Source organism: Trachurus trachurus (assembly GCF_905171665.1).
Source record: "Trachurus trachurus genome assembly, chromosome: 11".
In the NCBI taxonomy this organism is placed as follows: domain Eukaryota; kingdom Metazoa; phylum Chordata; class Actinopteri; order Carangiformes; family Carangidae; genus Trachurus; species Trachurus trachurus.
In genome coordinates, this window is record NC_139904.1 from 28,480,634 (window position 1) to 28,507,633 (window position 27,000).

The 27,000-nt window shown below is 42.6% G+C and overlaps 2 protein-coding genes across 2 annotated transcripts in view; one reads left to right on the forward strand and one right to left on the reverse strand.

The window, feature by feature from the left end:
- The window catches only part of LOC310994179 (ubiquitin-conjugating enzyme E2 E2-like), an 88,558-nt gene extending 80,139 nt beyond the window's left edge, over positions 1-8,419 (reverse strand). The window contains exons 1-2 of the mRNA XM_083982774.1: positions 8,310-8,419; positions 3,269-3,466 (exon numbers count right to left, since the gene is read on the reverse strand). Coding sequence (XP_083838900.1) covers positions 3,269-3,459 — 191 coding nt within the window. The 5' untranslated portion in view covers positions 3,460-3,466; positions 8,310-8,419. The remainder of the gene's footprint in view (positions 1-3,268; positions 3,467-8,309) is intronic.
- Positions 8,420-11,346: 2,927 nt separating this feature from the next.
- Positions 11,347-21,392, forward strand: sf3a3 (splicing factor 3a, subunit 3). Its single transcript, XM_083982758.1, has 17 exons — positions 11,347-11,587; positions 11,716-11,763; positions 12,470-12,522; positions 12,632-12,737; positions 12,837-12,909; positions 13,046-13,137; positions 13,232-13,314; positions 14,827-14,965; positions 15,062-15,130; positions 15,235-15,302; positions 16,635-16,742; positions 16,837-16,906; positions 17,022-17,186; positions 18,994-19,104; positions 20,697-20,787; positions 20,878-20,933; positions 21,122-21,392. The coding sequence occupies exons 1-17, from the start codon at positions 11,492-11,494 to the stop codon at positions 21,197-21,199; spliced, it is 1,506 nt and encodes a 501-aa protein (XP_083838884.1). The 5' UTR covers positions 11,347-11,491; the 3' UTR covers positions 21,200-21,392.
- The last annotated feature ends 5,608 nt before the right edge of the window (positions 21,393-27,000 follow it).

Genomic DNA, 27,000 nt, shown 5'->3' on the forward strand with positions numbered 1-27,000 from the left:
TTCATACATTTTTTTTTGTAGTTGACATATAAGTTCACATAAGGTTTTTAAATAGGCTAAAGATTTCTGATTTGTTGAGGGAAAATGCAAAAAGTGTTACAACTGTTCCTGGTCTCCCCTAAACATTACTGTCAGGTAGGCCTTTAAAAAAAAAAAAAAAAAAAAAAACGGTCACGTGGTGGCCGCCGGCCGTGTTGTGATCCTCCAGAACACAGAGATGTCCAGTCCGCCCCTGTGTACAGCTACACTTGCGCCCCAGAATTTTGCGAGGAGAGGCAACGCTGCTCTGACGTCTGCTCCCTCTGTATGTGCGCGTCGCGGAGCCGCACATACAGAGGCGACAGAAAGAGGCAGGAGGGACTGATAACATACATGAAGTTGCCGGGAATTACGTCAATGAACGTCAACGAAATACCGGAGCATTCTGTGCAAGCGCCAGTCAATTTAAGCACATGAAAAACAATGAAAACTGGACATTTTAATGAACAAACAAACAAACCCGGACGCCCTGGACAGGACGTAAAAGACATGTGCGGGTAAAAGAGGACGTTCACCCTGCATGCTCCAACCACGTAATGTTACAGCTGATCACCGACAGCATCTTGATCACGTGATTAACCTCTAGGTACCGAAACTTGGCACCTAAAAACGAGGCATGTTTTGATACTCGGTACTACCGAAGCGTTTCGGTCGGTGCCACAAAAGAACCAAAGTTCGGTACCCAGCCCTAGACACAAGCCTGGTCATACAGTAGGTGCCTATAGAGAGCCTAAGCTGAAGCAGGAAGTAACGGTCACCATGGGACCTCAACTCGGAAAAAGTCTCCATGTAAGTGAACGGGAGTCAAAGTTTTATTTCGTGATCCGATTGAATTGTGCCATGAGAAAAAAATATGACCTCTACCTGTTTAAAAGATCACGTTTCATGCCAAGAAATCAGCAGTTTGTTGTAAAAACTATTGTAAAATAAGATTCAGAAGAATCTGTAACCAGAAAGACTACAGGTCGCGTAGGTGACGTCACACACCAAATGCCGCCCTTTCCCGTGTCAGTTGGTGACGTATTTTTTGTGGGACACAGATCTGTAGTCCGTAGAGCGTCGTCACACAAAATACATTCTTCTGTTGCCGTTTTATGATAAACGGCTGATTTCTCGGCATGAAACGTGATGTTTTAAACAGGTAGAGGTCATATTTTTTTTCTCATGGCACAATTCAATCGGATCACAAAATAAAACTTTGACTCCCGTTCACTTACATGGAGACTTTTTCCGAGTTGAGGTCCCATGGCGACGTTACTTCCTGCTTCGGCTTAGGCTCTCTATTGTCACTGCAGCTGTCAATAAGTGGCACAGTGTAGAGAAAAACAACATGCCCTTCAACAACTTTGGTGCATCCACACACACACACACATACACACACACGGGCTGATGGTGCAGCTTGGACAGTCTATTGTCCACACAGACAACAAGTCCTCACCCAGTGACATCCAGCACCACCCGCCCATGAGCTGCTTCTCCACTGCATCGGGGAACAGAGCAGGAACAGCAGGGGTGCGTTCCAAATAAACACGTCTTCAAATCTTTTCGGGGATGAATTTTGTTTACAGTGCACATCATTTTCCAGCAGCCTTTAAGATCTTCTCTAGTGTGTGTGTGTGTGTGTGTGTGCGCAGTGATGTATGTAAACACAGCAGTGTATCAACATATCCGGAGGCATATTTCTGTGCGATTACAGCAGATTTTAAACTGCACATATATCTTTGTTCTCACAGATGATACACAAGACTCTGTCTATTTGCTTTTACAGCAGCGAGTCATTTTATGAATAAAACAATCTGCTGCTGTAGGTGTGCAGAAGGGCTGTCTGAGGAAAATGCATTGAGTGTGCAGGAAGCGGAGCTTTTAAGTCATATAAATTGTTTGGAAGAATACAAGTTGGTGGTTGAGAAAAAAAAGAAGATTATGATCCAAATAAGTAAGGATATCATTTCAATTTATCAATGATATGTCCAACACTTCAGACTGTACAACACCAGTAATAACCTGCACTCTGGACTCTATTTATTCTTGACATTATTGCAATACTGATCTGCCAACCTTTGCACAAGGCAATTTCCTCCATTACACTCCATTTACCTAAAGTTCTTCTCTTCTGCATAATTTATTCTTGTGTATTTTTACCTTGCTCATTCATTCATTCATACAAGCTGTACTTTTACTCATTATTTTATGACCACCCACACTGTGCAATATCTTTGACCAAACCATTTTTTGTACATAGTAAATTCTTAAAGGAATAATATGTAGGAAGTACCCCCATCAAGCGGTGCGGTTGCATATCAGAACGTATTCTTGATGTTGCATTCACGTGAAATCGGGCAGACATCAGACAGACAACAGACGCTGCATGTAACAGGATAAACAAGCGTCTATGTAAACAAGTGGTCCGTCAGCACGAGGCAAAACAATACAGGCGTGACAATATGTTGTCATGGTGATGACATGGTGACCCACGTTTCACCGTCTTTCTCTCGTCCAGTAAAATGACATCCAGTTGGTTTGCCGACGGCCGTCTGCCTGACTGCACCTGAATGCAACATCAGTGCCTCCGTCCTTCCTCACACTACACAGTGGTGACAGTTTTAACAGGCCGAGCCGACAGCTCCGCTGAGTTTCTATGGTTACCTACGGTCACGCTGCCACTCAACGTAAAAAATGGCAATGCAACATGGCCGCCTCGGTTCGGTGCGTCGCCCACTTATGTATTTGTAACGACTTGTAACAACTCATTCTAAGGTACGAGAAAGCTTTCATTTGTATGCGGGAGTGATTCCACTTCAGTGAAATACGTATTTATGAAAGTAATATTTGATTTTTGCTAATAAAAAGCCAAATAAGTTACATACTGGGGCTTTAGCCTAATAATTATATTCCTTACTTCTTATTTCTTTATGCATCCTGTACGCTTTGCTACTGTTACAAGTGAATTTCCCAATACATAAAACGTCTTATGTCAACACAATTCCTCAGAAGCCAAGGTGACATCCTTAAATATTTCTGACCAACAAATCCAAAAGTACTGGGATAACAGAAGAGAAAAGCAGCAGGTCCTGCTGATAACTGCAGAAGTCAAAGAGCAGCACAGCAGCAGCTATACGGCACCAAAACACAGAGCAGCGCAACAATGAGGTGTCAGAGGAGCACTTGAGCAGCAGAACAAGGCAGCAGACAACAAGAGATAAAAAGACAATCAGTGCAGCAAATCTACCTCTTGGCACTGGTGGAGAGCTTGGCGGCGGTCTTGCTGGAGATTTTGGCCTCCTTCTTTTTGGGCTGGGTCTGGTCCCGCTGCTCGGGGCCCGACTGCTCCGGAGGAGCCGTCTCCCTCTGCTCGGCGTCCGAGCTTCCCCCGCTGGTGTTGGGGCTGTCGTCCGGCCTCGGCTGCACCTCACTGGACATGCTGACACTGCAGACACACAGGTAACAGAATTAAGCACATGCAGCGTTTATAGAGAAACACAGCTTCTCTGCATCTCATACGTTTTTCATCAGGACAACAAAACTATAGTGTTTTGAAGGCTGCTCTCATTTTCAGTTTGTCTTACTATCCTTCATGATTGTAATTTACATCACTGTCGAATAATCTGTTGATATTTTTTCTTCAGTTTTTTCTATTTTTTCCCACTGCATGGTACCAACTCCTCCCCACTGGCCTTTTTTGGTTTTCCATTGGTCAAAGGTTCCAAACTCCAGGAGAGCTGAAGCAATCCCAGCAGGTGACGTGAAAACACCACAAGCTAGCTGCTGATTAGTCAGAGACAAACATCACTACTCTGTCATCGTCACGCAAGACTGGATGTACGGCCGAACAACTGTACACTGCTCCGCATACAATGATATCTGTTATTTACTGTGCTGTACTTTGACTGTAAACCACAGAACCATGGCCATCACTGTGGTCAACTGAGGAGGCGCAGCTGCTGCTCTGTTTGGCAGCCCTGTTGAAGCCGATGTCACGATAGCGTTATGCGTTGTTGCTGTGGTAACAAAGACCGATTAAAGGGATAGTTCAACATTTTGACAAAGTGGCTCATTGCTATAATCCCTATAGTTTTAGGAGTAGGTTTGTTACCTTTAATTGTCAGTGCAAGCTATTTTAAGAATGTCAGAGCAGAGCCGTGAGCTGCTCAGAGCTGGAATTTCTTGGTTTCCCTCATCAAACTCGTAACGTTCCGTTATTGTCTCATAGCGTGGTGAATGTGCGGGTCACAATTTGTCCACCTGAGCGTTTGAGTTGTTGGATTGTGTATTTGATGAGTTTGATGAGGGAAACCCAAAAATCCCATGAGCCTCCGTAGCGTAGTTCTGAGCAGCTCGCGGCTCTGCTCCGCCGTTCTAAAAACAGCTTGCACTGACAATTAAAGGTAACGAATCTACTCCTCAAACTATAGGGATTATAGTAGGCCAATTTGCCAAAATGTTGAACTATCCCTTTAAGAGGGAAAAAGAAGTAGTTAAGTAAGCATCTGGTAGCAAACACAACAGTTGTAGGGGTAGGACGCAGCGTAATGAAGGACAGTTCAAGTCATTCAAGTACAGTGGATTAAATTGTATCATCCTTCCAGAATGCATGCCAACATTTATTTATGAAGGCTGTGTGATTTGGCTGAGAAGTCCAGAATGAGCTAAGAGGTTAATCTTAAGATTAGAAGTACTAGTACTTCAAGGCCAAGAATAAATGTTTAATTATTTTGTGACTGATATTGAGAGATTTCTACCGTAATTTCCCAGAATCCCAAGGTTCTGGGAAATGTCGACATAAATCACAAGGTAATATTCAAATGTCTTGTTTTGCCCAACCAAACATTCAATTTACAAAGAAATAAAGCAGCTAGACAGACAGGAAATGGTCACGTCGGAGCTGCTGGAGCACAGAATGTGTGGCATTCATGCTTAATGAATGACTTAAACAGATAATAATAAGAGGTACTCCGGCTCTCTGCCCTCATTTCCTGTCATCTCTCTGCTGCCCGCTGTCACATAAAGACATAATTGCGTGGATGGCAATGTGTGATGAAGGTTGTGTAAGCTTTTTTTTCCACAAAGCTCTCAAAAGACAAGAATTCCATTCCTCACTCTCATCTTTATGGGATGTGGATTAGAAAAAAAGACCTGAGCTTCAGAGCTGCGACAATTTGACAATTTATCAACCCAACAGAAAATGTACAACAATACACAAATTGGCTGCAGCTCCAGAAATGTGAACAACTCTTCTCAGATGGTAAATACACATTTAAAAACATTGTGGGAATTAGTGATGATGAGCATTTTAGAGACTAAATGATAAATCAGATTAGACAGAATACAGACAACTGTGCTGAGAATCCCCCATGCTGAGAATCCACTGGGCATCCCAATAAGAGAAGACACCTACAAGGTCATGTTCACTAAATCCAATTCCCTCACCACTCTGGGAATGTGTGCAACTCTGTGTGTTTGTATTTGAGTTTGAACTTCAAGGTGAAGGCTTTTATTTACATTCCCAGGTCTGGAAGGAATACATATGACACACACATCAAACACATGTGAGGACGTTTGCTCTGTGTGCTGATGAGCTTAAATGAACGTCAAATTGGGCAGAAGTAAAGACACATTGTTCAATAAACACGACGGCGGCTTTTGGCACGCAAGACCCGGCTTCTGACATTTGACAAACAGCCACCGCACACACACACACACACACACACACACACACACACACAAACACACATACACACACTATCTGATGCAATTAACTGCATTTGGTGTGGAGCCGATATGGAGGATAATTGGGGGATTATGTGGTTAGGATAATGCACACAGGCATCGTTTCAAAGGTTACGACATCTACATGCTCCAGTGAATGGAATCCTCCAGGGGGGGTAAGCTGTTATTATAATGTGGGAAATGATGTGTTTAGTTGTCAGGTGAGGATAAACACGGCAGCAGACAGAGAAGTAGATCACCCCGAGATCTGGTTAGTAAAGATTAAATAGATGGGGATTTCCCTTGTAGTTGTGAAAACTATCACAACAACTCAACCATAAGTACCACAACCAAGGGCGTCATTTTGGGTTAAACATTGGGGGGGGGTTAGATCTCTGTCCATACAAGGACTCTTTACTCTTTCTAGCATATGTGTCCTAATGCGGGGGAAAGTGCAACATCATTAACTTCGATAAAAGGCCTAAGGCTAATTTACCTCTTTATTTGGGCATTCCCATATTTGTTAGAAAAGGGTATTTTTAGTCTTAATGCATTTGTTTTGTTGTTGGTCAATTGTGGTGATTAACACGTTTAATGCTTATTATTAAGTTATCAAGTTATCACTTGCCAATAGCTGATTGATGACATAATTTGTGATTTAGCCAGCTAGACAAGGCTAACAGTTAGCCCGCCTGCAGAGGCTTTATGAACATAGCACACCACAGCTGCTCATTTTGTAAAGCAAAGAGAGGAAAGCCGATGAGCATCCTCCACTAGCTTTACCTCAGTAGCCACAAGCAAACAGGTAATCAGCTAACATAAGGCTGTTTAATTTGGGTGTTTGTCTTGCCTTCCGGCCCCCAAAATGTGAGAATTGACAAAAACATCTGTAATTTTCGGGCTCCTTATGTTGTAGGCCTAATTCATGTGGTTTTACAAGCCGTTCCCTCTGTTTTCTTCCAAGGATGTAACTAGTTTTCTAATTTGCATAATACCACCCCTACCTGGTACCAGTAGAAGGGGCGGGGCAAGCAGTGGTTCATTTGCATTTAAAGGGACAGACACTGAAAGCAGCCGTTGTGAACAGGGCTGTTTTGAGAGGATGAAAAGAGCTGTGATGTTTGATCCTTGGGGGATTTTGACCAAAGCATGTCACAGACATGTCTTAAAGACACCTGGGAACTATTTTAATTTGTGGAACAGGGGGCATAATATGTCTCCTTTAAGACAACAATTCACTTGCTAACTTAATGATATGACTATCACCGCCTTGGGACAATGTTTCCCTATATGACATAACTTAAAATTGTTTGTTGGCCTTGTGGCTCTTTTCATTATGTTTCTGAGCAGAATATGGGCTTGAACAATTATGACCAGTTATATTGGCTGCATTTGATTTTTGGGGGGTTTATAATCCCCCAAACCCATCAATAAATTACGCTAGGATCCACTGGCATCACCGAGATTTCTTGACAGCCGCAGCACCTCTCCTAAACAGACATTTTGGTAGGCAAGAGCACAGATATCTGGGCATGCTGACTGAAGAAAGTGGATAAACACCAAAAAAAACACGACAGACCTTCCCCCCATCTCGCTCCCCATTGGATAGTGTCCTGGCATCTGACAGATTCATTTGCATAAAGTTGAACCGTGGTCGACTTTTGGATGCGCTGGACTGCTCAAATGGCAATGCCTCTAAGTAAATTGACATATTTGAGCATTTTATTAAAAAATAACGAAAAAGTTACTTTTCCTGGTTGTTAGTTACTTTTATAATTAGTAGTTAGCCTACTAACTCAGATATTTTTTTGAAAAAGTAGTAACTGGTAACTATAACTAATTACTTTCTAAAAGTAACGTGCCCAAAGGGGGTTATTTAACTTTAAACCATTCCTGAATTAAGGTAAAGCAGCTCCTCAACTGTGGAAAGTTTGACTTTTTGTTTGGCTGTTAGCTCGCCTGCCTCGGTGAGGGGTCGCGGGACCTGGGGAGCTCTTACGGAAGTTCAACATATCCCTGGACTTAATGTCGTTGGCCGCAGTGGGTCTATGTCGAATTAAACGGTAGCTGCTAATGGTTCTTTTAAAGGTCTCGCTGTAAAGTATATGGACGTGTTTAGCCCGGGGGGGCGGTGTAAAGTTAGTGGTGTGTGGGACTGTGGTCGTTGAGACGTTCACGAGCGCTGCGTGTCACACAGAGAAGGCAGGGGTTGGGGCTAACGCTGAGGAGACCCCGGGCACTCACCGCCCCGGTCCCCGTCCCCAGGCTTTAGCTACGGGGAGTTAACAGCCTGGCAGCCTCGGTGTGAGACACCTTCATGGGGAGAGTAAACACAAAGCTGGGCGGCACGTTGACCGGACAGCCAGCCGAGCTCTCCCTGACCCCTGGAGAATCTGCTCCAGCACAAAAGACAGAATGGATGCCCCCGTCTCTTCCCAGCCAACCACCACCACCACCACCGCCGCCCCCTCCCTGTAGCAGATAACGTAATAAAGCTCTGTTGTGCGGGGAGGCTTGAATTTTTTGTTGTTGTCGTTGTTTACCGAGGAATAAGCTCCACTCACCTTTCTGAACAGGCTGGACGCGCAGCGGGAGGAGAAACGTGTTGTATTGTCCGCTGTATATTCCGTAATCCGTTACACTGGGTGTCCGCTGCTTTCCGTCCGTTGCATTGACTGACTGCTGGAGAATGTGCCAAACCGCGACTGTCAGGTTACATGTAGTCTCAAGCACCGCATCCGGTTTGGGCTGACAAAATAAAAGCCTGGTATTAGCATTTCTCTCATGTTTTCTGATCGTAATCATGAGTGACACAAGTGAAGTCAGGCTGCATTTAAGAGCAGAACTGGAGGAGAATCTTTTTTTCTTTTTCTTTTTTAACGTGTAGCCATAGGCCTACTTGCACAGCTATTTGTGCATCAGTAACAAACTGCCCTATTGAAAACTGCTCTATTGAGAGCCAGTTCATTAAATAGCCTAGGCGAATATTTCATTGCAATGTCAATGTGTGTAGGCCTATATTATACGTTCTCATATTTTAACATACAAGCTACACAAAGGAATGTAAGATTTAATTTGCAAGGAAAAGGGGTAGGTATAAATAAGTATTCGCTTCAGCTTATCCTTTTATGTCATTCAAAGAGATAATCCTAACCATTTAACCTTTTCCTTTTTTTTCCTTTTCTTTTTTTAACACGTCTGAAAATCACATCTTATATGAATGATGATCTAGCCTACAACTTAAACATGATAAACACTCAATTTTTACTGTTGATCAATCAATTTAAGGCACTGCCCCCACACCCATAAGACAAGTTGGTCCCCAGTTCAACAGCACTTGTGTTGTTGTTTGTCTACTTTTTTCTTTTTACCACTCTGGATAACACTTATTGCACCTATGGAGACTCTGCCACCCTCCAGTGTTAAAATGTCATCATATCAGAGGATGTGGAGCCTCTCTGCTGGTGGACATCAATGGCCTCGCTGCCCACACAGCGAGAATGCCCTCAAGGACAAGTTGCATTGATCTGGCTGTGGTGTGGCTGGCCCGCCAACATATTTGCAAGATGGGAGAACACACAGTTCTGTCCCTCTCTGTTATTGGTCACCACAGTGGTCCACCACTTTGCGTTATGCTTTACCACTCCTCAGGCAGTGGGATCTTGACCATAGACTGTAAAAAATCTTGACAAAGCAGTTGTTGTGGTGTTCTGGGAGTGTCCATGGCCCAAGTGGTTCCAGGTGGGCAGCAATTATGGCCAAGATGGATTAGGCTTCAGCCAGGCATCATACACTATAGTCAAGTGCTTCCTGCATGGGGTCCACAGAGACACTGTCACTGATTGTTTTAGAAACAGCAAGATCTGCAGTGTTGGGTTTTGGACTGGAATTGGTGTTGATTAAGACTGAACTTTTGTTGGCATTGATTGGTACTGCCTCCTCTGAGAGGTATGGGGATCTGTGTGCTCCTGAATGGGAAAGGGGCACTGTGGAACTACATTTTATCTGTCTTTTCAGCGCCAGGTCCAAATTCATTCCCTGATGAGATTGAGTGTCCTTCAGGTGGGTATTTTTTCCCTGCACCTCACAAGTGAGGGGGAGAAGCACCTTTACACTTTATAGCCTGAGCACGGAGTCTACTGCGATGTGGATCACAAAGTAAGGAGGAAGACTGATCAGCTGTATGTTATTGAGCAGGTCAAGGGTCACCATGGATAACACTTGGTCTGCTCTCTGCTCAGTGTCACTGGATGTGTGCAATACATTTACAGGAGCTACAAGGCTGTGGCTCGTACCTCACCTGACCCCTGACCCCCGCCCACCACCCCTCCAGTGGGTCTTGGTGCACATTTGGTTGGGGTTTTGTGACCTTAACTGCTAGGGATGGAGAATATATAATGGCCTCCAGCCATGGTGAACCAATAGTGACACTCATTAGAGGGCAGAACGCATACAAATCAGAAAATAGTTAAGTAAATGTGTAGCACTCTGATTAGAGGCCCAGTTGGACCTGTTTTAAAAGGGAGATGAGCTTCATAACAACTATTGAACTTTGCCATCAATATTTAGTTTGATTTTGCCGACTCTTTACTAATAGACTCAAAACTTGATGCTCAAAATTTAAAAATAACTTACATGGGGCGTCGTTTAGCTTGAGCAGGCGCACCACATGCATAGGCTATATCCTCACAGCAGCTGGCCCCGTGTGGATTCTCGACTCAGACTGCATTTCATTCCCCTTCTCTCTGCCCTGTCTCTCTCTACTACTACACTATCGATTCAAGGAAAAAGCCCCCAAAATATACTTAAAATAAAAAATAACAGGCTACATGTGAGGGAAATTTTGAGAATGTAGCCTAAATAATTGGATTTTTCTCATATAGCCTATTTTCTTTTTCATATTGCTTTTTCAAAAGAGCACATTGTTTGTTTGTTCTTTTAACTGATTTCAAAAGAACAAACAAATACAATTTTTTTTTAATTAAAACGCTCGGTGAGTGTTTTATTTATGTGCAGCGAATTGCCACTTCCGGTCTCTTCCTTTTTGCAGAAACTTGACCAATCAGACGGCCTCTGTGCGCGCTCCCACACGAGTGCGCGAAAATTGCGTGCTGTCTGAATCGTTATGGCAGGCTTTGATGACAGTGTAGTGTACAAAGGAAGTGGGAGAGAGATTAATATCATGTGCACTGTCTGTCCAACCCGTTTGAAAACGGCGTATTAAGATTTCAAAGGCAATTTCTAACATTTTCAACAATAACAGTCCAGGTCTGTGCACGAGCCCTGACAGCTCTGTGTTCTTGTGACCCACAGCTGTAAAGATGCAAGGGCCAGATGTTGACCCTGGTATTCAATTAACCTTTACTGCCGTTAATTTGAAATGAACAGTGCACACACGATGAAATATCATCTAGCCTACCTTTAAATTACTAAAACCGAAACATTTTGTCATTATTCGTTTGTTTGTAACACATTTCTGCCAGGAATAAATTAATTGACATTTTTCAGATGAACTGTTGCCTTTGTTTGTCCGTGCTCTACGTAGACGGTGACGCGACCACAGCGGAACCTTTCGCATGTGGTCTGTGTTTCTACGCTCCGGCTCCGGTGGCGGACGCTGGCTCCTCATCATGCGCCATTGAAGCGAACGTAGCCCAGACGGACGGGCGCGGGTTGGTTCATTTTCAACTAACGAAAATAAAAACCCTGTGTTGCGTTAAGTGACCGTCAGACGTCTTTTAAAACAATGGAGACTATTTTAGAACAACAGCGTCGCTACCACGAGGAGAAGGAGAGGCTAATGGATGCTAAAACGAAAGAAATGCTACACAAGAAGTCCACGGTAAGATGAGCGCTCTATGGTAACGTTAGCTTTAGCACTGCTGCTAACCAAATAATACTAGTTAAACACGAGAAAGATTTACAACTTAACTGATGTGTTCAAATGCATATTGTTTCTCTCTGTTACAGCTGCGAGATCAGATTAACTCTGACCATCGAACACGAGCAATGTTGGATGTAAGCAAGAAGTTTGGTTTGTTATGAGCTATGACTGGCTAATGCTAATGTTATTCTTATAAGCTGGAGAAGTAAACGTGTGTGTTCTTTTACTATCACTCATAAAGCAGCTTTTGTGTTCAGGGCCGACCCTAGGATTTTGGTGGCCCTAAAAATATATATATATTTTGGCCCCCCCAAAACTTGCGCAAACACCAAATCACACACACGGCTTACAACTAAATGAACAGACACACTCACATGTTTGTGTTTAATGAATTGAATTGAACCCTATTTGGGACCTTTCTGAGCAAGTGCATAAAGCGTTTATGCTAGGAACCGGCCCTAAGTAGAATGCTAGACATTCAACTGTCCTGTCAGTCATTTGTACATTATTGAATTAGATTATAATTGAATTATCTTTACATAACATATAATCTCTTGGACTAACTGTCTTCTAATTGATCCACCAAACAAGGATAAATAAAATATGATTTCAACATCTGTTAACTCCTTGACCCCACATTTAACCGAGCACCCTGACAATTCAGAGGAGCTCAGGGGTTTAACTTTGCAAACACATAAACCAGCAATATTGGTGTGTGAAGAGACAGTGGTTAGAGAACAGTTTAGTGTGTGTGAAACATAGGGCCAGGTTATTAAATGAGCATAATAAAAATATAAGTTGAAATCAAAGGCAACCTGACAGTCTTATCCTCTCTGACAGAGGTATATGGAAGTGAGCGCCAACCTCAGAGACTCCTATGATGACAAAGATGGGTAAGACTTTTTTTTGCCTCTCTTTCAATTGGGACAGAGGAACTGTCATGAGAATATTTCTAAATCATTATTGTTTAATGTTTAATGGAATTGTTTCTGTTATTGACAGAATGAGGAAGGATGAACTCGCTGCCATCTCAGGACCAAATGAGTTTGCAGAGTTCTACAACAGACTGAAACAGATAAAGGAGTTTCACAGAAAGCATCCCAATGAGGTGGATAACATGTATCATTTGTTAAATTATGCTATATGCTACAAAAACCTTTTTAAAATTTTGAAGAATTAATAACTTTGCCTTTTGGGTTTCTCCCAGATTTCCATTCCTATGTCTGTGGAGTTTGAAGAGCTGATGAAGGCCAGAGACAACCCCAGCGAGGAGGCTCAGAGTAAGTTTAACAAGAAAACTGTCGTATGGATTTTATTTCAGTAGCTACAACGGCTCCAACTGTGTTGTGGCAGGGTGGGAAAATTACATTGGTTATTTCATCATGTGTGATGGAGTGAAATCTGTGTCTTCCACAGACCTGGTGGAGTTCACTGATGAGGAAGGATACGGCCGTTACCTGGATCTCCATGACTGCTACCTGAAGTACATCAACCTGAAGGGAGCTGAGGTTATCATCCTTTAAGTCTGAATGTTTCATTCTTCACCTCCTCACTAAACCTTCTGTTTCTTTAAACCAATATCTATGTGGTGTGTTTCCACAGAAACCTGAGTATATCACATACCTGTCTGCATTCGACCAGCTTTTTGACATCCCCAAGGACAGGAAGAACGCTGAATACAAAAAGTAGGTCCATCTTTCTTATGAAGTGACTCTGACTCAATGTAGTAGCAAATACACTGGCTGTGTAGCTGTAGTAGCTCATCAGTAGTAAATAAACAGTGGACATTATTGTAGGCCTGTCACAATTATTACACAGGGATGCAAACAGCGCGCCGAAAAGCGAAACTCGCTTTTTTCATGACCAATTAGGTGACTTGTGTGAATCGTTCAGATCCGAAGAGTTTTTGTTTTTGGGAGAGGGGGGGGGGGGGGGGGGGGGGGGGGGGGGGGGTCTCAGCGTCTCAGCGTCTCAGCTGGGTCAGTAAAATGTTTTTCTAACAGGCTGACAGTGACAATCATGTGAAACTGAGGCGAACTCATTCATGGTTGTCTCTGATTATACTGGTAACAGCCGACCTCCAATGTAGACGCGCGACGTGCGCGCTCGTTAAAGCGGCGCGTATCACGCCGTTTTTCCCCCCGTGCATGTCCGTGGAGCTGTGCGCCGCGGACATGCACGGTTCTCTATGTTGCTGTGAAGCCCTGAGTGGAAAGACGTCGCCTCCGCGATGTAGAATGTGTTCAATTCAAAAAGGGAAACTAACACATAGGCCTATATGTCCATAACACACTGAATGAAACATCCCATGTCTTTATTTATTCAGTTTATTTTAATAGTAATAATTATGACTAACATTCAGTGAAGACCTAAAAATCAGTATCTCCAAAATGGAAATATTGCTAAGGAATTTGTTTTTAAAGCATTTTTAATATAGAAATGGTGGCCTTCTGAAAACTATGTCCATCTATAATCAATCAATACTTGGTTGGGGTTGAACTACTGGAAATTGACTTTTCCGTGATATTGTAATGTACTTATTTGTTAATGGTGAACATTAGTAACCATTAACAAATAAATTCCTCTCTTTTTTGGTCCTGACCCGTTTGCATCCCTGATTACATAATTGCCTGATTATTTAAGCTGACCGCCATTATTTTGCATACTGGTTAAAATTATTTCCATTCATCTGTATAAAAACAGCTGGATGAAACTAACAGAAATGTCACATGTCCATCACTATGTTTGAGGTTTGAATGGTGCTCTTTTAATGACATCATCAGGTTGCGCCCCCCTCTACTGCTATGGTTTAATGGCACATGAGCAGAGCCACAAACTGTTTATCTCAAGGAGCTTAATTTCTAAAATTGGGCAACTACATTTCGATCAGCATCTTTTGACATTAGCCTCATGGATTTAGTTGCACAGCGTAAAGGCAAACAGAAGTTTTTATCTACATGTTCCAATAATTAATGCCAATAAATGGCCCCTCTTCTTCATAAGGTGTATGTGTGTGATTAAACGATGTTTAGGCTTGTTTAGCAGCATAAAATGATCAGAAAAAGACAATAAAATCATTAATCGCAATTATTTATCTGGCAATTGATCGTTAACTAAAATGTAATGATTGTGCCAGCCCTACATTATTGTGTGGAGTTGGACAGCTGTTCTATGAGACTTCTATATGATGTGTGCAGGTATTTGGAGATGCTGCTGGAGTACCTGCAGGACTACACAGACAGGGTCAAACCTCTCCTGGACCAGAACGAGCTCTACGGCAAAGTGCTGATAGACTTTGAGAAGAAGTGGGAGAACGGGACCTTTCCAGGCTGGCCTGTACGTCCTCATATGTGGTGATGATGGATCAGATTTGAGTTCTTCTCATCCTCATCTGATCTAATGTTTCTTTCTGTCTGGCTGTTTGAACTGCAGAAAGAGACGAGCAGCGCTTTGACACACGCTGGAGCTCATCTGGACCTTTCTGCCTTTTCTTCCTGGGAGGTAAAAAAAATAAATCAAGGGGCTATACTTGAGGATGGATGGTTGAATATTTATAGTGCGATTGCATTATTGCACATATTCACGCCTCTGCTGATGCTTCACAGGAGTTGGCTTCACTGGGTCTGGACAGGCTGAAGTCTGCTCTCATGGCACTGGGACTCAAGTGTGGAGGGTGAGCATGTTGTTTGAACAAATCACTTTAAAGTTGACTTAACATACATTTTCATATCATCATTTCATGGACAGTTAACTTTCCCAGGGCTCTGCTGCCATGTCTAACCCTCAATACATTGCTTTGTTTACTATATATTGTACCTTGACGTGTGACAGCTAAAACCTGTAAATAGTGGCAGCATATAGCCTATAGTACAAGTAAAATAACAAAATTGAGACACAAGTTCACCAAAATACAAATTTTATTGGTTTATTAATTCCATCAAATAGCCTACGGCTTTTACTGGTTTATAAATGAATACAGCGGGTCAATCTCTGCCCACAATGATTCAGCAGCAGCAAGGATTGGTCAGTAAAGCATCTATTTATAATTTATAGCAAACTCCTTTCTTTTGAGTGCCTCTGAGCTTCCCTCTTCTTCTCCAGCCTTCGGGTTCTCGTGAAATTGTCAGCCAACAACCATGACTCAAGAGTTTCATCCTCACCAAATATATTGAAATGAATGTCATGAAATTACTCTGTCTTTATTTTAAATTAAATTATTATTCTTAAAGGCATAGTTCAACATTTTGGCACATTCACCTATTGCCATAATAGTAGGTTCATTACCTTTAATTATCAGTGCATGTTGTTTTGAGATCCGCGGGGCAGAGACGTGAGCTGCTCAACAGAATGGAGGTAAACTGTACAGGTCCCCTGTCCGTCAAAACTCATCAAATACACAATCCAACAACTCCAAAACACTCACATGGACAAGTTGTGACATTCTCATTATAATGTAACATTACGAGACAGAGTTGTTTTCAAGGAAAATGCATAGTGAGAACTACATTCCAGACATGGCTGCTGGGCGGAGTGATTTCAAAAGTAGTTCTGAGTTGCTTCATGTATCACAATGTTACATAATTATACATGATTATTTCACGGTGTGGTGAATGTGCAGGTCACAACTTGTCCACCAGAGCGTTGTGGAGTTGTTGGATTGTGTATTTGATGAGTTTTGAGGGACAGGGGACCTGTACCGTTCACTGAGCAGCTCACGTCTCTGCCCCGCTGATCTCAAAACAACATGCACCGGTAATTAAAGGTAATTAACCTCCTACTATGACTATAGGGGTTATGGCAATGGACCAATTCACCAAAATGTTGAACAATCCCTTTAACAACGGTCCGTTATACAGAAATAACAGACTGTAGAATGCAGTGATTGACCAATCAGAATGCAGCATTCAATAGAGCCGTGTAATGAATTCAATGCTGTATTTACATGTTACAGAAGAGCAGCTGAAACATAGATTACTAACATATAAGAATGTTTGACTGTGTGTAGGACTCTGGAAGAGAGAGCTCAGAGACTGTTCAGCACTAAAGGCAAATCCCTGGAGTCACTGGACCCCTCACTGTTTGCCAAGAATCCCAAAGCCAAAGGCCCTAAAAAGTAAGTGGGTGTAAAAGCTCAGTGCAGCGCCGACACCGACTCATGATACGATTGGTATATAATTCATAACAATCTCCATCCATCACTCCTGCAGAGACACGGAGCGTAACAAGGAAATTGCCTTCCTGGAGGCTCAAGTGTATGAATATGTGGAGATCCTCGGGGTGAGTGAATACATCTTCACGTCGACTTCATTCACATGAGAGGGCGAGAGAGCCGACGCTTTGTGCTGAGCGTCCCCAGATCTGACGGTGCTCTTCTTCTGTCTGCGGTTTACAGGAGCAGAGGCAGCTGACCCACGAGAACGTGCAGAGGAAGCAGGCCAGGACCGGAGAGGAGCGTGAGGAGGAGGAGGAGGAGCAGCTCAGCGAGAGCGAGAGCGAGGACGAAGACAACGAAATCATCTACAACCCCAAGAACCTGCCGCTGGGCTGGGACGGCAAGGTGAGGCTAAGTCTGTGTCCAGAGTGACACAGTCCAACATTCAACTGACGAGTGCCAGCAGCAAACGCTCTGGTCAACATTACACATGACTGAATATAATGGAACAACATGTCCAGAGACGATGCGTACAATTTTTTTCCCACCACTATCTTTATTTGACTTTTAAAGGGACAGTTCAACATTTTGGCAAACTGGCCCATTGCCATAATCGCTATAATCATAGCAGTAGGTTCGTTACCTTTATTTGTCGGTGTAATCTATTTTTAGAATGGCAGTGCAGAGCCGCGAGCTGCTCAGAGCTACGCTACGGAGGCTAATGGGATTTCTTTGTTTCCCTCATCAAACTCATCAAATACACAATCCAACAACTCCACAACGCTCTGGTGGACAAGTTGTGACCTGCACATTCTCCACGCTATGAGATAATAACGGAACGTTACGAGACAGAGTTGTTTTAGAGGTAAATTCATGCAAAACCGCTGATGCGCGTTGCCTTCAGGGACAGTTTTTCAGCAAGCAGACTCTGTATTTACCTCGAAAATGACTCTGTTTCATAACGTTCCGTTATTTTCTCATAGCGTGGTGAATGTGCAGGTCACAACTTGTCCACCAGAGCGTTTTGGAGTTGTTGGATTGTGTATTTGATGAGTTTGATGAGGGAAACCAAGAAATCCCATTAGCCTCCGTAGCGTAGCTCTGAGCAGCTCACGGCTCTGCTCCGCCGTTCTAAAAATAGCTTGCATCGACAAATAAAGGTAACGAACCTACTGCTATGACTACACCGATTATGGCAATGGGCCAATTTGCCAAAATGTTGAACTATCCCTTTAAGCAGCAAAAAATAAAGCCATTGACATTCCTACATTTTATCACATATTATGGGTTTGCTGTGTAATCACAATAAAGGCAACAAAAACAACTACACAGAAAACACCAAGCAATGTGCTAAACATAAAATGTATATTTAGTGATATGATAAAAGATTATGGGTATCTGGGAGAAAAATAGAAAAAAAGAAAAAAACAAGCTTGGAAACTACAGTATCTACAGAAATGAGTCATCCGCTTGGTGGTTTGTTGATTGGGCCTCCACATATACTCAAATATATCCTGGCATCCTTTCCAGAGGGAGGCTAGATAACATCTGTCTTATCCATTTAGTGCTACTTGGTTCATTGGTCCTTTTCCATTACAGTGCAATACTTTTTTTGGCATTAAGGAAGCTGAGGTCTATAAATGCTGGTTTGTATTTATTGTAGTGGAATCAGTTTATTAAGTTCAGCCTGCTGAGCTGAGCTTGTTATTTAAAATATTGATGCTGACATACACTGACAAGTATTTTTTGTGGCTTTTTTTGCCTTTTAATTGATGGGACAGTTGAGAAAGACAGAAAATGGGGAAGCAGAGAGAGGGGGGATGACATGCAGCAAAGGGCCACCAGGGGGATCGAACCGTGGCCAGCTGCAACAAGGGCTGTAGCCTCTGCAGATGGGGCGCCTGCTCAACCTAGTGAGCTATATGGAGCTCCATCCATACGCTTGTTAATTCAACACCATCAACAGTTCAGACACATTTCAACACATGTTGCATTTGGCTTTTATCCAGCTCTTCAGCTTCTTCTTCATTTGTGAAGCTGGAATCCAACCACACATCCAACCAACTGATCTCAGATGGACACAGACGCGTATATTCAAAGATTAACCTCTTGATTTTATGAATAACTATCACATTATTCAAATGAAGAACACTTCTCTGCTTGTATGTGCTGATCAGTTCTGACTTTGTGTTTTCTGATTCATTCCCTCCAGCCAATTCCATACTGGCTCTATAAACTCCACGGGCTGAACATCAACTACAACTGTGAGATCTGTGGAAACTACACCTACAGAGGACCCAAAGCCTTCCAGAGACACTTTGCGGTATGTTGTGTTTATGTGTTATCACAGCTTCAAACCCTCAGGGCTTTCCACAAGGATGTGAAGGTCGACTTCACCCTAAAAGTTTATTTTCATTTGACGTCTACTGCAAAATGTCTATTTCGGACTCTCAAAAGCAGCGAGTCGCAAGATAAAAAAGAACGAACACATGACAAAAGTAGATAAACTAGCAGCTACTAAATAAAACAGCAGTGTAACAGTAAATAATTTAATAATGAGGTCAAACAAAGTGCAACAGTAAATAAAAGAGAGACGGCAGCAGCGGTGCAGATAGAGCTACAGCTGTGGGACAAGCTGTTCCTCAGCCTGGTAGTCTGGGTTGAAGAGCAGCATCTCCTCTCTGATGGTAGTGGGACATAAGCCCCGTTTCTACTGTGTGGTACCGGCTCAACTCAACTCGGCTTTGGTACCAAGTTCTACATTCAGACAAACTAATGTGGCTGCCACAGTTGTTAGATTTCACCTGTGAGACCAACATTTATTAACTTTTCTAATTACATCAGCCAGCAGTAAATCTCCAAAGGGCGGCGTGTAAGTTCATCGGATCGCTTTCTCCTCGGGGTGACGATAGAGGTTGAAGGACTGATCACCTCAGGAGACCGGCTGCTGGCCTATGAGATGGTCCCAAAGGCGGCTCTTCACATTTTCAAAAAAATGTCGGCGCAAATGTCCAACAGAGTGTTATTTGGATAAACTGACCATGTACTGGGGATCTAAACTAGGGTGTCCTTGACTAAGGAATCTTATTAATCAGGTTTTGCCTTTAGGTGATGATCTCATTTGCATCTTTTTCCACTCCAGAGCAAAGAGCTAAAACACCCAAATAAACAAATGTAATTCTTCAGTTGGCAGAACATTCTCCATCCATCACACACTGTGATGTTTGCATCTAAACAGTCTGGCCTGTATTATAAGAGAACAAAGAAATTCTATGTAAAATCAGATGTTCAGCAGCAGGGAGCACCCCTATATATTCAGAATGGTACAGTCTTTCTTTCAACGACGAGGTTGATAGTTGAATCAGACCTCTCCAAATCGAATAATCGAATAGTCAACTATTCAAGGCCAGCCCTAATCTAAACAGTTACTTTCTCGCATGGAAAAATATAAAAACTAAATAAAGTGACATCAACAGCGCCACAGTGGGATTTAACCCAACTTTAAGCTGTGCAGGTTATTTGTGCATGACGCAATGATGCAGTGACGATTCTTGACCAATCAGTGGTCTACAGTGTTCGTAGCTCTTTACCCGTTTTGGAACCTGGTACCATAGAACTGAGCTGGTACCATGTAGTGGAAACGCTGCATCACAGACAGTTTCTGATTTCGGAATGAGCCCAACGACAGCCAAAATGCAAGCTATTGATATATGATGTCAACATAATTTATTGCAGGAAGTAGTTGTATAATTAGCTAGTGGTAACAAAAACAGAAGCATTCTAGGAGCCTGATAGGCTGAGGGAACGGCCTCAGGTTCTTCATAGAAGAGCAAAGGAAACAGGATCCAGAGCTGTGCTGATGACATCACATGTAAGGGCCTGAAACTGACTCCTGTTGTGTGTTGTGCTCCACAGGAATGGAGGCACGCTCACGGTATGCGTTGTCTAGGAATCCCCAACACGGCTCACTTCGCCAACGTCACCCAGATCGAGGACGCCGTCTCCTGTAAGTCTGTCAGACCCCCAACAATCTGGATTCCAAACAACTTTGGAAAGTCTGTCTTAATAAGCGATATGTGTTTGTTTCCTGTTCCAGTGTGGGCCAAGCTGAAGTCCCAGAAGGCATCGGAGCGGTGGCAGCCAGACACAGAGGTGAGTCCAGGCTGATGGAAGCCCAGTTAATAACGCTGCTCAGAGACCACGTCCCTGACTCAGAGACCAAGTCCCTGACTCAGAGACCACGTCCCTGACTCAGAGACCAAGTCCCTGACTCAGAGACCACGTCCCTGACTCAGAGACCACGTCCCTGACTCAGGCCAATACTTGTGTGTGTTTTTCAGGAGGAGTACGAGGACTCGAGTGGAAACGTGGTCAATAAGAAGACGTATGAGGATCTGAAGAGACAAGGCCTACTGTAGAGTCACACACAGGAAATGAAAAGATGGAGCATCCTCTATCATGTGTGTGTGTGTTTTTTTTTTTTTTAAGTCCTGATTTCTCTGTCTTTTTATTTGTAAGTAGTGATGTTATTTTCACGCTGTCCCATCCTCCATTCCTCCCTTTGGTAAGTTTTTAATGCGGCAACCGTTGATTATCGTAATAAACTCAGTACTTTTCACACTGCTGTTTTGTCTTCATCACCCACTCCGTCACTGTTTGCTTTTGCTCGTGAATCAGAGTTTATCATCGAGCGCCGCTCAGCTGCTGCTCAAACACAGACCTGTGAGGCTGCTCCTGATTTATTGGTGCCACTGACTTGTAAGTGTATTTGAACACTTGTTTACCACAGTGCTTTTATAGTGGCATTAAATGCTCGAGGGATTCATAAGTGTTGATAGGTTTACAAACCTATTAAAAACGATCAACTGAAAGATACTTGGCTATGACACTTCACTGCACAGACCGGTGCATTTACCATTACCCTCTCTGATACTGAATATTTGAATGAAACAAACTGGACAATGTTGAGGTTTTCACTTGAAAAAGGAAAAATGCTGATCATAAACTATTTGATGACATCATTCATTCATTGAGATAAGATTAGTAGGCCTATATTGCACATCAAAGCTCTGGAGCCAAGATTTCAAAGCTTCTCCAAAACTGAAAATATGAAGTGATGAAATGAAGTCATTTAAATAGGTAAATGGGTCTTAAAAGGAGATAATTCCAACAACACTATAATTAATCTGACTATATTTCAGAAGAGCTCAGATACCCCCACCCCCCATAAGAATGCCTCAGAAGAGTGTGCCATGCTTGCATCATACACTGCACATAGGAAAACTGATAAACACATAGATATCTGACTGTCTTTATTACACATCTTATTTTCACTGAATGTTTTATTTTTAGTCAAGTCAATTTTATTTATAGAGCCCACATAAAAACAATGTTAACTCAAGAAAAACATTGAGCACAAAAACTTGAATAAATAATTTAACAAAACAGGAGAATATAAAAGGAGAGAGAGAGAGCACTAAAAACAGTAAACGAATAATAAAGGATAAAGAGGAGTGTTACTGATGCTGAATTATGGTGAAGAGATGGGTTTTTAGCCAGGTTTTCAATATATCACTGTCCAACATTATTGGATAGTTTGCCACAAATCTTCTTTTAAGACCTATTTACCTATTTAATGACTTCATTTCATTACTTCATATTTTCACAGTTTTGGAGAAGCTTTAAAATCTCGACTCCAGAGCTTTGATGTTCAATATGCTAATCTTATCTCAATGAATGAATGATGTCATCAAATACAGTTTGTGATCAGAATTTCCTTTTTCAGGAGAAAACATTGTCCAGTTTGTTTCATTCAAATATTCAGTATCACAGAGTTTGCCACTGTTTGTGGCAAAATCCCATAATGTTGGACCAGCTGCTGAAACAGCTCTGTCACCTCTGGTCTATAACTTTGTGAGTGGAATGGATAGCAGTGATTTGTCGGTGGATCTGAGAAGATGAGAGTTGTGATGATCCCTTCTCCTGGTACCAGTGTCTGCCAACCCCTCCCTGACCAGAGGAGAAGGATATCTTTCTTCCATGCAAAGTGTATATTGTAGAAATTACAAATCATCTGTCTGTTTCTCCCCTCAAGCATTGTGTGAACTCTGAAAATGTGATTTTAAAACAATGGGGTCAACCAGATCTGATTGATTGAACTTTGCGATGTTGGATGTGAAAATACCAAACTCACCATCCCTGATCATCATCACAACACAGTGCAGCCGTGGTGACAAGCTGCTGCCTCGGCCTCCCGGGTTCACCGGTTAATGTTTCATTCATTCACAGGTGGAAAAAGCAATCAGATCATATCTATGAGGTTCTCTGATTGTCTAATTTAGCCCATTTCAGTGGCACGACTAATTGGTTTCATCTCTAATTTAGTCGCAGGGAAGAATGAGGAGTCATTTTTCTGCTTGGTGAGACTTGGTGAAGACAGTCAACAATAATAGCTGTAATTACGTGTAAGCAGTGTGTTTATAAATGTTAATTAGATGATGTGATTTTGATGTCAAACGGTCACTGGTGTGTGGCATCGTACTCCTGCAGAGCAGAGAGCGTGATTCATAACGCTGAGAGAAATGAAGCTCACACAAAAGTCAATATCTAAATGTAAACAGTTTGGACTAATGGCTTTAATAAATCATTTACTCCTGCTTCAGTTCATCAATTATCATCACTTAACAAGAGAAAACTCACAGGAGCCAAACTGTGAAAAAATCCCTCTGGCTGGTCTCATTCACATCAATAGGGGAATAAGGTTTGACGTGATGCTTTGACATTGGACAGGAGTTGGAATTGAACCACAACCTTCTGATTACCAGACCATGAATAAACCACAAGCATAACTCCATGAATTATTGGAAAACACGATTGAAATGTACAAAATTCACTTCATACAGCATCAGAAGACTTCAAATACCTGCCTCAGGGAAGGTCCCACAACCTGGCAACACAAAACTATCATCACTTAGCAATGGATAATAAATGCCTCAGAAAATGAAAAATCAAAATCGGCCAAGATTTAATAAAGTATTTCAAGACAGCTCGTTATTTCAGAGTAATAGGTCGTCAGCTCTCCAGTGATGTGGATCTGAATGATGAGCTGAACGGAGCATGTTTCACTCATATCAGTGACAGGACAGCCACTGTGCATTCTGCCATTCTGCCCCTGCGTTCAATATTACAGTGCCTTCATCATCACTGTGTGCTATATTTAAAAATGGGCTGATCCTATAACAAGCAACAAGAGCCTGTGTGCTTCACTGAGCTCTTGAGGGTTGCTAAAGGTCACCATTAGCTGCCGTGGCCTCTTGGCCGTCACTGTGGTGTGTCAGGACTCCCAGGGAACTTGAAGGTATGGGTGAGGTTCAACATAGTCCACACATCAGTGGAGACAGAAGAGCAGAGGTCTACTCTCTGCTCTCCCTGGTAGACATCACCGGCTCCAGCTGCCTCTCTGCACAGCCGCTCACATCATCAAGGACTCCACACATCCTGCTCCTCACCTCTTTGAACTCTTGCCTTCTTTGTACTACAGATCTGCCACAACACACACCTCCAGACTCTGATAGTTTCTTCCCCATGGCCTCTGACAGATGAAACGCTAGACAATAATTATCAACCAACTGTTATTCATCTCATGTATGCTGTGTGTAATAGGCTACTATATTACACTATACTGTACCTACACATAAGCTACCACAGCATTTATTTTACAGTTTTTAAACTTTTATTTTTGTAATCATGCTGTGTGTTATTGCTGTAATGTGTATGTAAGTCTTTAGTCACATGTCCTGTGCGAGGTGGTTTCCTGTGAAAATGTCACTGAAACCATGCCAGTGTCAGACTCTGGGGGAATCCACATTGGCAGTGACCCAGTGTCTGCTATTACAAATGTTTCAACTGCTGCAGACTTGAGTGTGTTTTTTTTCGCTCTTTAAGTGACCAGGCTGATGATCCAATAGTAGTTATATCACCTGTAAGATTCACTGTTTTGTAGTATTATTATCAATATAGGCTATCTGTGTGTTCCTAATGTAAAAAGAGGGGCAGAGGCCATTTGTACAACAGATTACTATAAACTACTATACCACCCCTGCAACACAGATCACTTGCTCTGCGTCACATATCGCCGCGGAGGGGATTGCATTGGAATCAATTGAGATCCCCCTGCGTCAGAATAAGGCGCTGAGGGGCACCTTGGGCGTCAGTGCACAACGCGAAAGGGCCCTGACCAAGCGTCAGTTTATGACGCGTCAGGAGTGAGACTGTGTGTGTTGCTCCCTGCAAAAAAAAAAAAACTACTGCAAAAACATTAATCATTTAGCCCTATGTGCAAGTAACTCATCTTTTGTTTGAATGTTTTCAGTTTTTCTTTTTCTCATGTCGCGCCCCCCCTCAAACTCTCTGGCGCCCCCCAGGGGAGGCGCGCCTCACAGTTTGAAAACCCCTGCTATAAACCTATAAATACCTCCATTTCCGCATGATACCTTCTTTGTATCTCAGAGTGTCTTCCACATACTTTAATCATCTCCATAAATATACAGTGATAAGTTTAGAAATAGGAAGGTCCTACCGAGATTTGAACTCGGATCGCTGGATTCAGAGTCCAGAGTGCTAACCATTACACCATAGAACCTAATGGAGAGCCGCAACCGACAGTTCATCACTTGACGTCACTCGGAGTCGGGAACAGTGATTTGAGACGAACTTTGAGCAGGGTAAAGGCTTTACAGTCAGTCATACCGACAGACTTGTTACTGTTACACATTTATTTGTAGCGTTACGTCTAAACTTTGTTCATAGGCTACTAAATTTACGTTTCACGTCGTGTGTAACGACGTAAAGACAACGTCTCTGGTAAAAAAAAAAAAAAAAAAAAAAACGTCACGAGGACAGCGTCCTCTTGGTTTAGGCTACACCGTGTTCGTAGAGCAGCAGAAAGTCTATAGTTTAGCTGGTATCCCTCCGCCAATCTCAGCCATCATTAACTTTACAGCACCAAGTGAACAATATAGTTATAACAGAATGTTACCAGAATGTAATTGTGTCTTCACTGAGTAAAATAATGTAGGCTAACGGACAATAATCGAAACAAAAATAGGCCTAGGCTACATCTCATCATAGCTACTTGTAGTAGTTTTTAGTGATTTGTTAAAGGCACATTCCATCCACCTTTCAAAACCTGGAGCCTCCATTACCCATAATTCAGTTCGACCAGAGTTCGACCAGTGACAGCTCAATCAGTGAATGCAGTGTGTTGTAGACTGGAGCAGATGTGCAGCCTGGAGCTGCAAGCCTCCAACAGTGGTGAGACAGCAAAGGTCTAACGCACTTCTTTTCATCTCCACACCTATAGATTGGTTTATTCATTTTTTTTTTTTTCAAGTGAATCAATGAGACATAATTTCTTTCACAGTAGCTTATTGCTTTCACAGCGATTATAGCTAGAATTCATACAGTTTAAATTGGATAGCCTACTTCAGTGTTAGTCAGATGATATAACATTTTGAAATTAGATTATAAAAGATTGTAAATTAATAATAATAATTGGTTCTCCAGCTTTCTCCCACTGTGCAAAGACATGCACCTTACATTGACTGCATGTATAGGTGTGACTCTGAGTGGGATGTGTCCCTCTGTGATTGACTGGTGACCTGTCCACGGTGTAGAGGATACCCTTGTCCAATGTCAGCTGGGATTGCCTCTGCATGACCCTCAGAGGATAAGTGGTATGGCTAATGGATGATGCTGATAAGGGGTGCGCCTCCAGGAGAGGCAAACCAGGAAAATGTCAATGGGCTTTGATGAGCTTGTCTGCCATCCCCACAACGAGATGCTAGATAAAAACCCCACTCTCAATGTTACAGTCATGTCCTCTGTCACTTGGAATAATATGAGGAGGAAGCCACATATTATATAAAACAACAGTCTCCTCGAAATAATGTGGCAGCAGAAAGCTATGATGTGTGCGTGTCTGTATTCATGAAACTCCACCATTCGCAACTAGCATGTTCAGTGGAAGAACGCTGTCCCTGTCCTACTACACTAAGGGCAGGTCGGAAAACCTCACACACTCACATTCAAACAGTTTTGAGAGTCACCAGTTTATAGGCCTAATCTGCATGTCCTGAGCACCGGGAGAGAAGAGAGCCACAACAGAGTTCAAACCAGAACCTCCTATATTAACCCATTTAATCCCAAATTTTTCCCAGAC

Excerpts from the sequence above, each read along its gene's own strand:
- sf3a3 (XM_083982758.1), top strand. The coding sequence starts at position 11,492 with ATGGAGACTATTTTAGAACAACAGCGTCGCTACCACGAGGAGAAGGAG. Across the intron at positions 12,523-12,631 it reads TCCTATGATGACAAAGATGG|AATGAGGAAGGATGAACTCG; the intron begins GTAAGACTTTTT and ends TGTTATTGACAG. Across the intron at positions 17,187-18,993 it reads CGCTGGGCTGGGACGGCAAG|CCAATTCCATACTGGCTCTA; the intron begins GTGAGGCTAAGT and ends CATTCCCTCCAG.